General features: G+C 34.4%; 1 protein-coding gene across 1 annotated transcript; it reads left to right on the top strand.

Annotated features, from left to right (window-relative positions):
* Window positions 1-481: 481 nt before the first annotated feature.
* On the top strand, window positions 482-2,616 carry LOC130949092 (uncharacterized). The gene is made up of 4 exons (XM_057877916.1): window positions 482-658; window positions 1,752-1,908; window positions 1,990-2,240; window positions 2,293-2,616. The coding sequence occupies exons 1-4, from the start codon at window positions 482-484 to the stop codon at window positions 2,614-2,616; spliced, it is 909 nt and encodes a 302-aa protein (XP_057733899.1).
* Window positions 2,617-14,282: the final 11,666 nt, after the last annotated feature.

The following is a 14,282-nucleotide window of genomic DNA, read 5'->3' as shown; positions in this document are numbered from 1 at the left end:
CTTGACTCATCTGGTGTTGGTGGCTCTTCTAACCCATCCATTCAGACTCCGATACAATCTAGTCTAAATTCGCAATATTCATATTTTGACAACCCTCGTGAATTAGATGCTATCAACCTCAATGATAATGACATTGAAAATTGTAGGCAAGATAGTATTCAACATTGGCATTGAAAAGAGGACGAGATGTTGATCAGTGCATGGTTGAATGTTTCAACTAATCTTATGGCGAAACATTTTGGAGTCGAATTCACAGCTATTGTATACAATTCAACGCCAACATGAAAAGGGGGGCACTTGCATGTAAGAAACGATAGTATAAGATCAACAAGGCAGTTGTATAATTTGCTGGTTGTTACAATCAAACTAGTCAAAACATAAGGAGTGGTTCGAATGCTAATGATATAATATAAAAGAGTTGACCTATAAACTTTATTCCACAAATTATGGTCAAAAATTTACTTTTGGGAGACATTGGAATATGATTCGTTTGGAGCAAAAATCGAAAAGCCAACTACCTACACAAAGTGGATGCTCAGAGAAAACCAAGATTAGTACAACTGGAGCATACTCATCATCATCAAATCTAGAAACATCGTTGGCTGAAGAAACCGGTGTGGACTCTCCCGTTTGCCCACAAGGATCAAAGAAGAGCAAGGTAAAACGACAAATGTCTAAAGATCTTAGCGAAAAGAAATCATGTTAGAGAAAAGAAATCATGTTAAAAAACTATCTCTCATGGAAGATATTAATAATGTTAGAGAAATGGAACTAATGGATAGGAAAAAAAGAAAGAGAAGAGGAGAAGGAATGTAGAGCAAATATTATGGCAAAGAAAAAGAGTTACAAATTTAAGCGACGATGAAAGAACAAAAATTACTAACTCAGAGATATATTAAAGAAATGGAGATAAATGCAAAGGAAAGAAAAATAGAAATGATGGCTAAGGTAAGGGAAAGAGAAATGGATATGCAAATACTTAATGCTGACACGTCTACAATGAGTGCAAAACAACAAGCTCTTCGTGAGATTGCATGTGAGAAAATAATCAATAAGTGATTTACTTAATGGTTCTTTGTATTTGTAGAGTTAAGTAGTATGTTTTATTTTTATTGCGTATTACTGGTAGGTGATGTAATTTGTTTTATTCATTTGTAATGTAACTTTTCAAATTAGTCAATATTATTGTGCCGTTAATGTTTAACAAAGTAACCGTTGCAAAACTAGCCGTTTTAAACTTAGAAAAGAAAAAACTAGCCGTTGCAAAATTAGCCATTTTAAACCTAGACAAGAAAAAACTAGTTGTTAAGTAGTTGAGAAGTAGCCACTTGTTGCAGACAAACTTATAAATATCAACTATCAATGATTCAGCAACTCCATTTCAACTCTAGTTTTTACCTTAAAAAAAACTAAAAGATACATTTCAAGATATGGCTAGAAATTTTGATGATATGTTTAATGAGGCTTTGTGTGGTAAAAGAAGACGGCGAGAAAATATACTCAAAGATAATTGGATCGATGAGTATTTATTCGATGATTCAGAAGAAAATATCGATAGAAGCTCTATCCCAACTCCTCACAGATAGATCAACAGAGATCAAGAAGTAGGACATGATTGCCTTTTCCAAGATTACTTTGCAAATGAGACGGTATATAATGCTGACATTTTCCGACGGAGAATTCAAATAAGAAGACATGTGTTCCTTCGGATAGTAGACGCTCTCTGAAATGTCTATCCATATTTCCAATAGAGAGTCGATGTAACTGGAAGAAAAGGCTTGTCACCACTCCAAAAATGCAGTGCTGTGATACGGATGCTAGCATACGGCGTAGCAGCTGATGCTGTTGATGATTATGTGCACATAGACGAGAGCACTACAATTGAATGCTTGAAAAATTTTGTTGAAGGTATCATTTCAGGGTTCGAAGATAAATATTTGCGAAAACCAAATTCAAATGATGTATGACACCTGCTATAAATGGTGGAAGATCGTGACTTTTCTGGCATGTTGGGTAGCATTGACTGCATGCATTGGCAATGGAAAAATCGTCCAAAAACGTGGAAAGGTATGTACATGAGTGGTTATCGTGGGGTTGCAACCATAGTACTTGAGGTTATAACATCTTCAGATTTTTGGATATGGCATGCGTTCTTTGGAGATTCTGGTTCAAATAACGATATCAACGTGTTAGATCGTTCACAAGTGTTCGATGATATTCTAAATGACCATACTCTGGAGGTAAATTATACTATTAATGATAATAATTATACTATAGGATACTATTTAGCAGATGGTATTTATCCTAAATGAGCCACATTTGTCGAATCAATCTCAAAGCTACAGGGAGAGAAACGCAAGTTATTTGCACAATATCAAGAAAGGCAAAGAAAAGATATGGAGCGAGCATTCGGAGTGTTGTAAGATGAAGCTTGCAAATACAATGAGAGCCTGTATTATATTGCATAATATGATTGGTGAGGATGAAAGAAACACTTATGCAGGAAATTTTGTTCAAGGCTTAGAGTATGATGATGTCGAAAACGGCTTATCACAACCTCAGCTAGGAGAAGAAGATTTTGCACCATACCATCAATTTTTCCAAAGAAATGCCTAACTTTGAAATAGGCAGCAATATAGACAATTGAAAAAGGACTTGATTGAACACATATGACAATTTCACAATGCTTATCGTCAACTATAGAGTTTAACTATGTTTTACTTTATATTTATAAATTAGTGTAATCTCGAATTATATATTGTGTATTATTGTTATATATAAATTTTTTTAATATTAATATTTTTTAATAGTAAATTATTTTTGAATTTATAAATTTAAATAATATTATTAAAAAATAATAATTACATTAATTTTAATTATTTTAATTAATTAAATAAATAGAATCATAACAAAAACTAAGGTTAGTGTCTCCTAATAAAAAAGAGAGATATTTTAAATTCTTATTTACTAATTATAATACAACAATTAATATAAAATTATTTTTTTATAATAAATGAATCGTAAATAGAAATTAAAATAAATTTTTTACTGAAAATGATCTTAGAAAACTCTTATAAAACCTTATGTCAATTGTATCTAATATACATTTCAAAACGTATCATACTTATGTCATTTCTATGTCTTATGTGTCTTTGGCAAAGATTTCTGTACTTACGAGGGCGGAGCCAGGTAGAAGAAAAAGGGACAATGACTCCTCCTAATTTTAATTTTTTATATGTAAATTATATATAAATTTTAGTTTAATTTTTTTAATTTTATTTTAGTCTTATTTTATTGTATAAATGTTTTTGATTCCTCTCTAATATTTTATCTAACTCCACCCTAGTACTTACTAACAACAATGATTTTCTTTAAAAATTTAAGAGTGTTTTCTCAACAAGTTATTCAACAATGAAAATTCATTAGCATTTGAAAGATTAATCATTGAAAAATAATTTTTTTTAATTATTTTTAAAAAAATTTATTAATTAAATCAGTCTTTTAGAAATTATAAACTAATCATTTTATTATTCTGCTATTTTATTAATAATTTTTATCAATAATTAATAATGTAGAATTTAATTAATAATATGTATATCTAATATATTCAATTGAATATTGATTAAATATATTTATAAAAATTTATAATTTTATCATTTTTTTAATTATATAAATCCTAATATCAGTATAATTGAGTGATTAAATTAACAAATTTTTATAAAAATATTTGTTTAGTGACGAATTAAACATATTAAGTATTATATATACTAGCAGTTAATATTTTATATTATTAATCGTGGATAAAAATTATTAATAAAGTGATGAAAGAATAAAAATAATTAATTTATATTTTTTAAGAAACTAACTTAATTGATAAAATTTTTTAAAAATAAATTTAAAAAATAATATATTTTTCATAGACTAATTTAATGGGCTATATATAACACATAATGAGCCGAAAAGGCAAAAGGAAGCCGAGAGAGTAGAGATGGAGGTGGACACGCGCGGCACGTGAGAGTGTGAGGGTAGAGAAGTGTAAGACCACTATTAAACAATAAACAAATAATAACAAAGATAAAAAAGAAAAGAGAGAGAACTGAAAAAGGAACTTGTCCAGCCAAACAGTGCCTTAGATTCGTGCGCTCGCAACTGTGATTCGCTTTTTTAAGGCATTTTTACTTTTTGGAGTTGATGTGGTGGTTTCTCTGGTGTCTGGTCCATAAACAATACAACTCTCTCGCCTCGTGCCTGCTCCCCATTGGTCCAAAACTTTTTTTTATTCATCCTCTTAAGTTTCATAGATATCAATATTATTTCTAGAGATTTAATTTTATCATATTTTTAATTTCAATAAAAATAAAATCATATATCTTAAATTTTAATTTTTTATAATTTAATTAATAAAGTTTTAATTTTATATTATCAATAGTCCCATCTCTCCCAAAAAATCAATTTTTTTAAAGAATTTTGTTTCTGGGAAATACTTTTACACGTGTATCTAATTACGTAATATCACATTAGTAAAAATAATTACTTTTTACATTAATCGCGTGAATGGTTATTCAAAAGAATGGATGAGATTATATAACTATATAAAATATTTTACATTGTCAATACATCAAAATTAATTTTTTAATTAGTATAATTTTAAAATCTTTTTGGCAACTAAATCTAATCAAGTTGATCCCAACTCAACAAAAACCACTTAGTTACACACAGCGTGTACACACGCATACGTGCTTCACTAATGCAAACATATCGTTCTTCTTCTTCACGTTCCTTCTTTTCTTCGCGCTCTTCCTTCTTCTTTTTTGCGTTTCTTTTTCTTCTTTGCGTGTTTTCTTTCCTTCTTCGTTTATTTATTACTGTTGTTGTTGTTACGATTTTTCTTTTTCTCATTTTCTTCCTAGTAATTTTACAGTATTAATTTTTCTTCTTTTTTTTATTTTATTCCTCTTAAGAGAAGAAAATAAGAAGAATTATGAGAAAATGAAATAAGAAAGAGATGAAGAAAAAAATAGCAGAAAATGAGGAAAAGAAAAAGGAAAAAGAAGAGTTATGAATTATGTAGGACTTATCAAAATAAAAATACACCAAAATTTCTGAACAATAACACATAAAATTTTTAGTTTTTATGCCTAAATTTTGCTACAAGAACACAAAAATATTTTCTTTAATACTGTTTTTTTTTCTTATTTATTTCTTTCTTTTTGTTAAATGAATGTAGGTTTATTTTTTTTCTAATAATTTTACAGTATTATGTATTTCTTTTTTTTTATTTTTTATTTTTATTCTTGTTAAGAGAGTAAAATAAGAAGAAACTTGAGAAGATAAAATAAGAAAAAAAAGATGAATAAGAAAAAAAAAAGATGATGATAATGAAAAAGAAAAAGAAGCAGCAGCAGTAAAAGATGAGGAGGAGGAAGAGAAAGGATTTTGAATTATGCAGAACTTATTAGAATATAAATACATTGAAATTTTTTAACAATAACACATAAATTTCTTAATTTTTATATCTAAATTTTGTTACAAAAGTACAAAAATATCTTCTTTATGCTGCATTTTTTATTTTTTTCTTATTTCTTTCTTTATCTTAGTTGAATGAATGTAGCTTCATCCTCTTTCTAGTAATTTTACAGCATTGTGTTTTTTCTTCTTTGTTGTTTATTTTTTTTATTCTTATTAAGAGAGTAAAATTAGAAGAAATTTGAGAAGATAAAATAAAAAAAAAGATTAATAAAAAAGAAGTTAATGATGATGAAAAAGAAGAAAAAGAAATAGAAGATGATGAGGAGGAAGAGGAAAATTTTTGAGTTATGCAGAACTTATTAGAATAAAATTACACCGAAATTTCTTAACAGTAACACATAAATTTCTTAGTTTTTTATACCAAAATTTTGCTACAAATGCACAAAAAATATTTTCTTTAATACTACACTTTTTTCTTCTTCTTTTTTATTTATATCTTTCTTTTAATTAAATGAATGTAGGTTCATCATCTTTTTAGTAATTTTGTAACATTATGTATTTTTTTCCTTTATTTGATTTTTTTCTTTTTATTTTTGTTAAGAGAGTAAAACAAGAAGAACTTGAGAAGGTAAAACAAGAAAAAAAAGATGAATAAGAAAAAAAAAGATAATAATGATAATGAAAAAGAAGAAAAAGAAGCAGCAAAAAATGAGGAGGAGAAAGAAGAAGAATTTGAATTATGCAAAACTTATCAGAATATAAATACAACAAAGTTCTTAATAATAACATATAAATTTTTTAGTTTTTATACCGAAATTTTTTTTTACAAAAGTACAAAAATATATTTTTTAATGTTGTATTTTTTTCTTATTTTTCTTTCTTTTTTCTGTTATGTATATTAAAAAAAGGCAATGACGATGATAATAATGATGATGGAGGAGGAGAAAGAGGAGGAGGAAAAAAAAGAAAGAGATAGTAAAAATTTAAATGCCAAAAAAAGAGAAAAAAGAGATGGAGGTGATGGTAGTAACGATGATACAATGAAAAAAAAAAGAAAAAAGATAAAATAGATGACGATAAAGAAAATATAAAAAATAAAAAAAACACAGAGAATATAGTTATATATATTTGTACGTTAAATAAAAATTTTGTTAAAAATAATAATATATAAAGATAAATTATATTATAGCAATTTGATTAAACTTGGTTAATTAAATAATTTAAATATTAAACTCTACTGATTTTCGAATAACAATGATGATAGGTAAACATAGTTATACGTAAAAATAACTGAAGATGTAATTAATGAAGGCAAAAATAAAAATGTTTAAAAGACAATAAAAATTAATTTAAAGTAGTCTAAGTTTTTTATATTGTATTTATTAATTATTATTAAAATAAATAAATATTTTTAAATATAATAAATATATAATTATAAATGTTATATATATATATATATATATAAAATTATAGATGTTAAATTAAATAAAATAATTTTCTATTATTATCTTTCTATCATTACTCAAACAAAAATTATCACGTAAAAATAAGGACGGGAATAAAGATCTTCCTATGGAGAATTTTAAAATAGGGATAGTACTCTATTCTCTATCCCGGGAGGGTGGCATCCGAAAACAATTATACATTAGTTTAATTTAATATATATTAAATCAAGGTAATAAGAAGAAAAAAAGTTGCCATGTAGTCAGCTAAAAATAATAGCTACACTTTTTATGATAAAGATATTAATGTTCGCTTGAAGATTGAAAAATATTTTAAATATTAAATATTTAGTGTTTTGGTAAGGATATTTTTTTTTAATAAGTTATACGTTAATTTTGTGTTGATCCGAAGTGCCTGACAGCTCGAACTAAGTTGGGAATATTGTCGTGAACTCAGACCTAAGCGTGATATTTGTAAAAAAGATTTCGACGTTCAAGTCAATGAAAAATCACTTAGAAAAATGAATATATGATCAGTGGGTTGTTATTCAATGATCTGCCAGTCCTAATCGACCTTATGCTCGTTTTATAGATTGTTTGGTGGTGAATAAGTCATCGGTTTGAGCCGAGATCGTCGTGGCCGAATTTTGAGCGAGATCATAGGGAATGATTTGTTAGGATACAGTCATTTAATTTTTGAATGTGGGTTGACGTGGCCGACTTTTGTGCCGACTGTTCGGCTTGAACTCTAGTGTCGTCTTTCAGAAGGATCGCTGCTCTGCGCCCGTTCTCATTCGATGCTTCATCTACATATAGTTCCCATGTCTTGGTCGTTTCTTCTGTGTTGGTAAATTCTGAAATGAAGTCATCCAGTGCTTGTGCTTTAGGGGATCCTCGTGATTGGTAAGAGATATCGAATTCCGAGAGCTCGATTGCCCATTTCGTGAGTCGTCCTGCTAGGTATGGCTTTGATAATATTTGAAGCAGGGATTGTCCCATCCAAACTATCATCTGATGTGTTTGAAAATAGTATCGCACACGCCGAGCTGTAATGACGAAGCCAAATGCTAATTTTTCTATGGTCGGCTACCTTGTTTTGGCGTTTTGTAATACTTTACTCACAAAGTATATTGGGTGTTGTTCTTTCCCTATTTCTATTACAAGCATGGAGCTGATCGCGTTAGTTGAAATTGAAAGAAATACGAAAAGGGGTTTACCTTGTTATGGCTTCTTGAGGATATGTGGTGAATCGAGGAGATTTTTGAATTCGACAAAGGCTTTTTCACATTCGTCTGTCCAGAGAAACATTTCGGCCTTTCTCAAGGTGTTGAAAAAGTGATATGACTTGGTCACTGCTACATGCAAGAATCTGGACAGGGCTGTTAGGCGTCCTGTGAGTTGCTGCACTTTTTTTATTGACGGAGGTGATTGCATGCTTATCATGGATTGACACTTGTTGGGGTTGCCTTCTATCCCCCTGTTTGTTAGTAAGAATCCAAGGAATTTGCCTTCATGTACTCCAAATGCACATTTCTCTAGGTTTAGTTTCATATTATGCCTTCGTAATTGTTGAAAGATTTCTTTAAGATCGGCCTCGTATTGCTGTTCCAAGCTTGATTTGACCACCATGTCGTTGACATATATCTCAATGTTCCGGTCGATTTGATATTTAAAGACCTTGTCCATTAATCTTTGATATGTTGCTCCTACATTTTTTAGTCTGAAGGGCATAACTTTATAACAAAAAGTACCTTGGTCAGTTACAAATGCTGTTTTTTCTTCGTCATCAGGGTGCATTTGTATTTGATTATAACCGGAATAGGCGTCCATGAAACTTAGCACTTGATACCTCGAGGTGTCGTCCACTAGTCTGTCTATATTCGGCAGTGGATAAGAGTCCTTCGGGCAAGCTTTGTTTAGATCTGTAAAGTCTACGCACATGCGCCATATTCCCGTCTTATTTTTAACCATTACTACGTTTGCTAGGCAGGACGAGAAACAAAATTCTCGAATAAAACTTGCATCAAGTAATTTCTATGTTTCTGATATTCCTGCATTTCTTCTTTTCGTACCCAGATTTTGTTTCTTTTGCCTTATAGGTCGGGAGTTAGGATCGACCACTAGCTTGTAGCATATAAAGTTCGAATCAATCCTAGGCATGTCAGCAGGCGTCCATGCAAATAGGTCGGAGTTGGAATTTAATGTTTCAATCAGATTTTGTTTGATTCCTGTAGAGAAAACAGAGCCCATCTTAGTGAACTGGTCCGATTTCCCAAGTTGCACCTTTTCTAGGTCATCTGCTGGGGCGGGACGGCTGTGGCTATTCCTTGGATCTAGGTCGGCCAAGGTTGGAATGCTTTCTGAGTTGTAAACAGAATGGACTCTGGTAATAATCTCCTTTGAGGTTGGTTTCAGACGCACATTGTAGCATTGCCTAGCCTCCTTGTGATCTGTATGGACTGTCGCTATTGTGTTATCCTGCACAAGAAACTTAACACAAAGGTGAATCGTGGAGATAATGGCTCCAAAAGAGTTAAGGGACGGACGTCCCGAAATGACATTATAAGAACTTGCACAATCAACTACTTAAAATTGGATATCTAGGATTTTTGAGTTTGGAGACTGCTCTAGTGTTGTCCTAGCTATACATAACCTCATATAGGGGCTCTTTCTCCAGAGAACCCTACCAATTCTGCGGGTGATGGTTGTAGTGCTTTATCGCTGAGTTGCATTTTCTTAAATATGGAGTAGAATAAGACATCGGCGCTACTCCCACGGTTAAGTAGAACTTTTTTTACTGTTAGTTCTCCCATGTGTACTGAGATTACCACTGGATCGTCCAAGTTCGGGCTTTGTGATTTGATGTTAGATTCACCAAAAGTTATTTGAGCAGCTGTGGCCGAGGTTTGGTGTAAAACCCGGTTAATTAGCGGCTAATTAACCCATAAATGAGAATTTATTCTAGAAAGCCTAAAATGTGATTTTTATGGCTAAATGTGATAGAGGAGATTGAGACGAGAATTTTGGTACCAATTTTATAGAATTCGGACCAAGATTGGACCAAAAGGGCCAAACTGGGCCAACCGGACCCAAAGTGGGCCCTTGGCCCAACATAACTTAACCAAAACCCTAGTTTTCAGCACTCTCTCTCCTCATTTGTTACACACACAAGCTGAAATTAGAAAGAAAGGGAGGAAGAACACTCTCTCAAGTTCTCTCCCTTGGTTGATCTTCAAATCACCATAACTTTTGATCTAGAGCTCCGATTGCCGTCCCGTTTGTGGCCACGCGTTCACCGCGGAGAGCTCTACAAAACCCATACAACCAATCTTGAGGTAAGCCACGTGTTGCTGTTCGAAATCTCAGCCCTTATTTTCGAGTTTCATGGGTAAAATGTTGAGATTTTGGATTCTTTGATGTTATAGGACCTAACTCTCTTGAAGGAGAAGGTTAATCTTGTCTCCTTGGACCTTGGGTGTGGTAAGATTCTCAACCCTAGTGTGATTTTGTGATTTTATGATGTTTGGGTTTTGAGATGTTGTGTATGGGTATGATGGTTGTGGCTTAGGTTGTGTATGTGTGGATATTGGAGCTTGATTGGTGATATTGAAAAGCTTGGAAAGGGTTTGGTGGTGAAAAATCTGTTCTTGGAGGTTTTGAGGCCTTGAGAGCTTGTGGATAAGTGGTTTGGAAGTGCTCCGGGGGAGCTTGGGAAAATCGGCTAAGGTATGGTTTCGGTTTCCCGTATCTAATATGTAATGTGGTAGGAAATACTTAGGCTAGAGGCCCTAAGATAGGCATTGAATTGTTGATGTTGATGAATGATTGAGATATATGATGTGGTCATATATGTGATGATGATTATTGATGCCTTGGTGGTATGATGTATGAGAAATATGCATGTTGTGATATATGCTTGATGATTGGTTATGGTTGAATTGTGGGTTGAACCATGTTGATGGTGAGTATGATGTTGATTATGTACAATGATGATTTATTGGAATTGGTGTTGTTGAGAATTGGCATGAGGACTAGTATATGATATGTCAATATGTTTGAGTTTGAGCCACTTGGGTGAAGTGGGCTAAAATGATGAGATAGTGATTTTGTAAATTGTGGTTATGTGTCAATGTGTGAGTTGAGGAGGCTTGATGTTGAATTTGATACATTTTGAATTGATTTCAAAGGAAAGGGATGAAATTGGCATGTTTTGATTGATTTCAAAAAGGGTTAAAAATGGTTTGTTTTGAGAATGGCATATTGTGGTTTTGTATGAAAATATGGTTTTTGGGCATACTTTGACGGGACATAACTTGGACTACGGATCTCCGTTTTGTACCAAATCTGTTTAGAAATGAAATTGGATCCGGGATGTCCATGCCGTTCGAAGAACGGGTGAAAAACGATTTAAAATGAGGAAGTTATGTCCGTTGGAAGATTGGGGTGTAAATCTGTGAAATTCTGCAGCTTTTAACTTAGAAAATTTTTAGCAGAATGACCCCTTGCGCGTGGGCGCACCTGGCGCGTACGCGCCGATCTTCCGAGAAGTGCCATCCACGCGTGCGCGTGATGTGCGCGGGCGCGCCGATTGTGCTGCACCCAATGCCCAGCCATTTTACAGAGAGTTATGCCAGAACTGTGCCGGTGTTGTGCCTGGGGCACGAGAACACCCGCGCGTACGCGTGGTTGACGCGTGCGCGTCGATGGGCAAGTTGGAATCCACGCGTTAGTGTGCATGACGCTTACGCGTCGATGGATTTTTGAGGCCATCCACGCGTGCGCGTGGAGTGCGCGTACACGTGGCCCTGTTTTCATCCCAAAGTTGATTTTTGAGTTTTAAAAGCCAAATCTCATACTTCTAAGCCTCCGATCTCACCATTTATGTCTTAAATCATTATGGCATGCCTAGCTATTAAAAAGGGGCTAGTGAATGAGGTAACTTGCGAGTGAAGCAAGGGAAATATGAATGATCAATGAGGATCAAGATGATTATGTGAGATGCGGAGGATGGTGGTGGAAGTGCTTGTTATGCCATTGGCCGAAGGGCCGTGATTATTTGTGAAGTGGCTGGTTCTGGATTGAACCGTGAGCCGGAATAGCTGTGTATGCTATGAATATTGGCTGGTTATGGATTTAACCGTGAGCCGGAATGGCTGATATAGATGTTGATCCATGGATGAGAATTCATGCATGTTGATGCTGAATTTTTGATAATTGTGATTTGCACTTCCACTATCAGAGATACGAGTTTCCCTGGGTAGTAGCAGTGGCTAGCCACCACGTGCTCCAGGTGGAGGCTCGAGACTCTGTTGACCCTATGTCGTAAGTGTGGCCGGGCACTGTGAAAGACCCGGATGAGCTCGTTCCCCCGTAAATATTCACCAGTGAGGGTGATGGATATGGATCATGTTTATGATCAAGTTTATAACGAGTATAACTCAAGTTTGGGGATGCATGACAGAGGGACAGTCCAATGGTTAGCGACCAGGACTTGTCGGGTTGGCTCTATAACCGACAAGATGATATCATCGGCCACTAGGGACAGGCATTCATCATATGCATACTATGTGACTTGTTTGAGATTGCCTATTTGACTGCATATTACTTGCTAATTGTCTAAATGTCTTAACTGCTCCTATTTGTATATTCTTTGTCTGATATAACTGTGTTTGCTACATTATACTCCTGCTGGTGGTTGGGAGGTGAGAAGGAATTGGAATGGGAAGTATTAGTTAGACGGAAGAATCTTTAGTCAGATGCCCTTATATGGTTTAGCTTGTTTATAAGCTTTGATATTATCTGGAGGAAGTTCTAGGATTGCCTTTGGCTTTCCTCCATTATTATGTATTATATATGTGGAAGCTGTTACCATGCTGGGGACCTCTGGTTCTCACCCATGCGGATTTTGTGGTTTTCAGATGCAGGACGTACGGTTTCCCGCTGAGGCATGCTGGAGACTTCTAGATTTGCGAAGATTCCTTGTTTTTGGGGACTATGTTTTGGTTTATATGTTTTGCTTAGATACTTCTATCTCCATTAAATAATACAAACTGTGATGACTCCTCTTATGGGAGATTTTGGAGAATAGGTGTTATGTATTTGTGTCCCTTTGGGTTTCCTTTGGGGTTTTCCTTATTTTATCATATGTATATATTGCTATGCTCGGACCGGTTATCTTCGCAGCCAGATCTTGAGTCTTGATATTCCTGTTTTTGACACTCCTTTGTATATATATAGTCTCGCGATGGTTTATCCTTATTCGTTACGTTAACGATCGGAGTGTTGCGCTTTTGAGTTGCGGTTTTTGTTTACCCCTTTTTTCTACAAAGGCTCCTAGTTATAATCAATCATTCATACTACTATATGTACTAAATTTTTATTTTAGAGGTCGTAATACCTTGCCATCTCTGAATTATGACTTAAGCATAAGACTCTGTATGGTAGGGTGTTACATTATGGTATCAGAGCAGTTCGTTCCTGTAGAGCCTGAGGGATGGACTGATTATGCTTCTGTGCATTCTCTGTGTGTGTGTTATGTGCTATTAGTATATCTGCTTGATATAATTGGCATAAACGTTCATGAGCATGCATTTGGGACTTTGAAGCACTAGACTTCCGATATTGAGACTAATCAACTTAATATCGATTGTTTGGTGTGGATAGGAACCAGATGGCGCCTCGTGGACGCGATAGAGGTAGTGTGAGAGGTCGTACGAATGCTCGTGCGCCGGAGAATAACTCGAATAACCCGGTAGACCTTATGGCGACATTGGGGAACATGGCTGCGGCTATGTGGGCCACTGCAGAGGCTCTTGGACAACAGATGAGCAACCATGGCAACGACGGAAATGGAGCTCAGGGACCAATAGAGATCAGAACTTCCGTTGTGTTGGAGAACAAGTGTGGGGTGGCTGAAGAGTATGTGAAGAAGACAGCTGCTGAGAGAGGGAGTCACAAGGGATCATTCCCACAGAACCGAGGGAAGAGCTTTGCACCTAGAGGTCCGTCTTTCAAGAGGGGAAGCTCATTTAGGAGGCCCAACAACAACAACTCCCAAGGAAAGAAGTTTGGGAAGCAGCCTCAGAATGATCAAGCTTGTACTAGGTGTGGAAGTCACCATCCGGGAGCACCATGCAAGGCCGGATGGGGTTTGTGCTACAATTGTGGAAAAGCGGGGCATAAAGCCACCAGTTGTCTGGAGAGGCAGAAACAAGGTGCTGGGAAGGCACAACAGACTGGTCGGGTGTTCACCACTTCAGCTATAGGTGCTGAGGGATCTGAGACACTCATCCGAGGTAACTGTGAATTAGCTGGTCAAACTTTAAATGCTTTATTTGATTCGGGAGCATCACATTCATTCATTGCATTTGA

Source organism: Arachis stenosperma, chromosome 9 (genome assembly GCF_014773155.1).
Source record: "Arachis stenosperma cultivar V10309 chromosome 9, arast.V10309.gnm1.PFL2, whole genome shotgun sequence".
Classification (NCBI taxonomy): Eukaryota; Viridiplantae; Streptophyta; class Magnoliopsida; order Fabales; family Fabaceae; genus Arachis; species Arachis stenosperma.
Note: the sequence above shows the minus strand (reverse complement) of the source record. Positions and strands in the feature narration are given on the sequence as shown.

Excerpts from the sequence above, each read along its gene's own strand:
- LOC130949092 (XM_057877916.1), top strand. The coding sequence starts at position 482 with ATGATTCGTTTGGAGCAAAAATCGAAAAGCCAACTACCTACACAAAGT. Across the intron at positions 659-1,751 it reads AAGGATCAAAGAAGAGCAAG|AGAGTCGATGTAACTGGAAG; the intron begins GTAAAACGACAA and ends TATTTCCAATAG. Across the intron at positions 2,241-2,292 it reads TAAATGACCATACTCTGGAG|ATGGTATTTATCCTAAATGA; the intron begins GTAAATTATACT and ends ACTATTTAGCAG.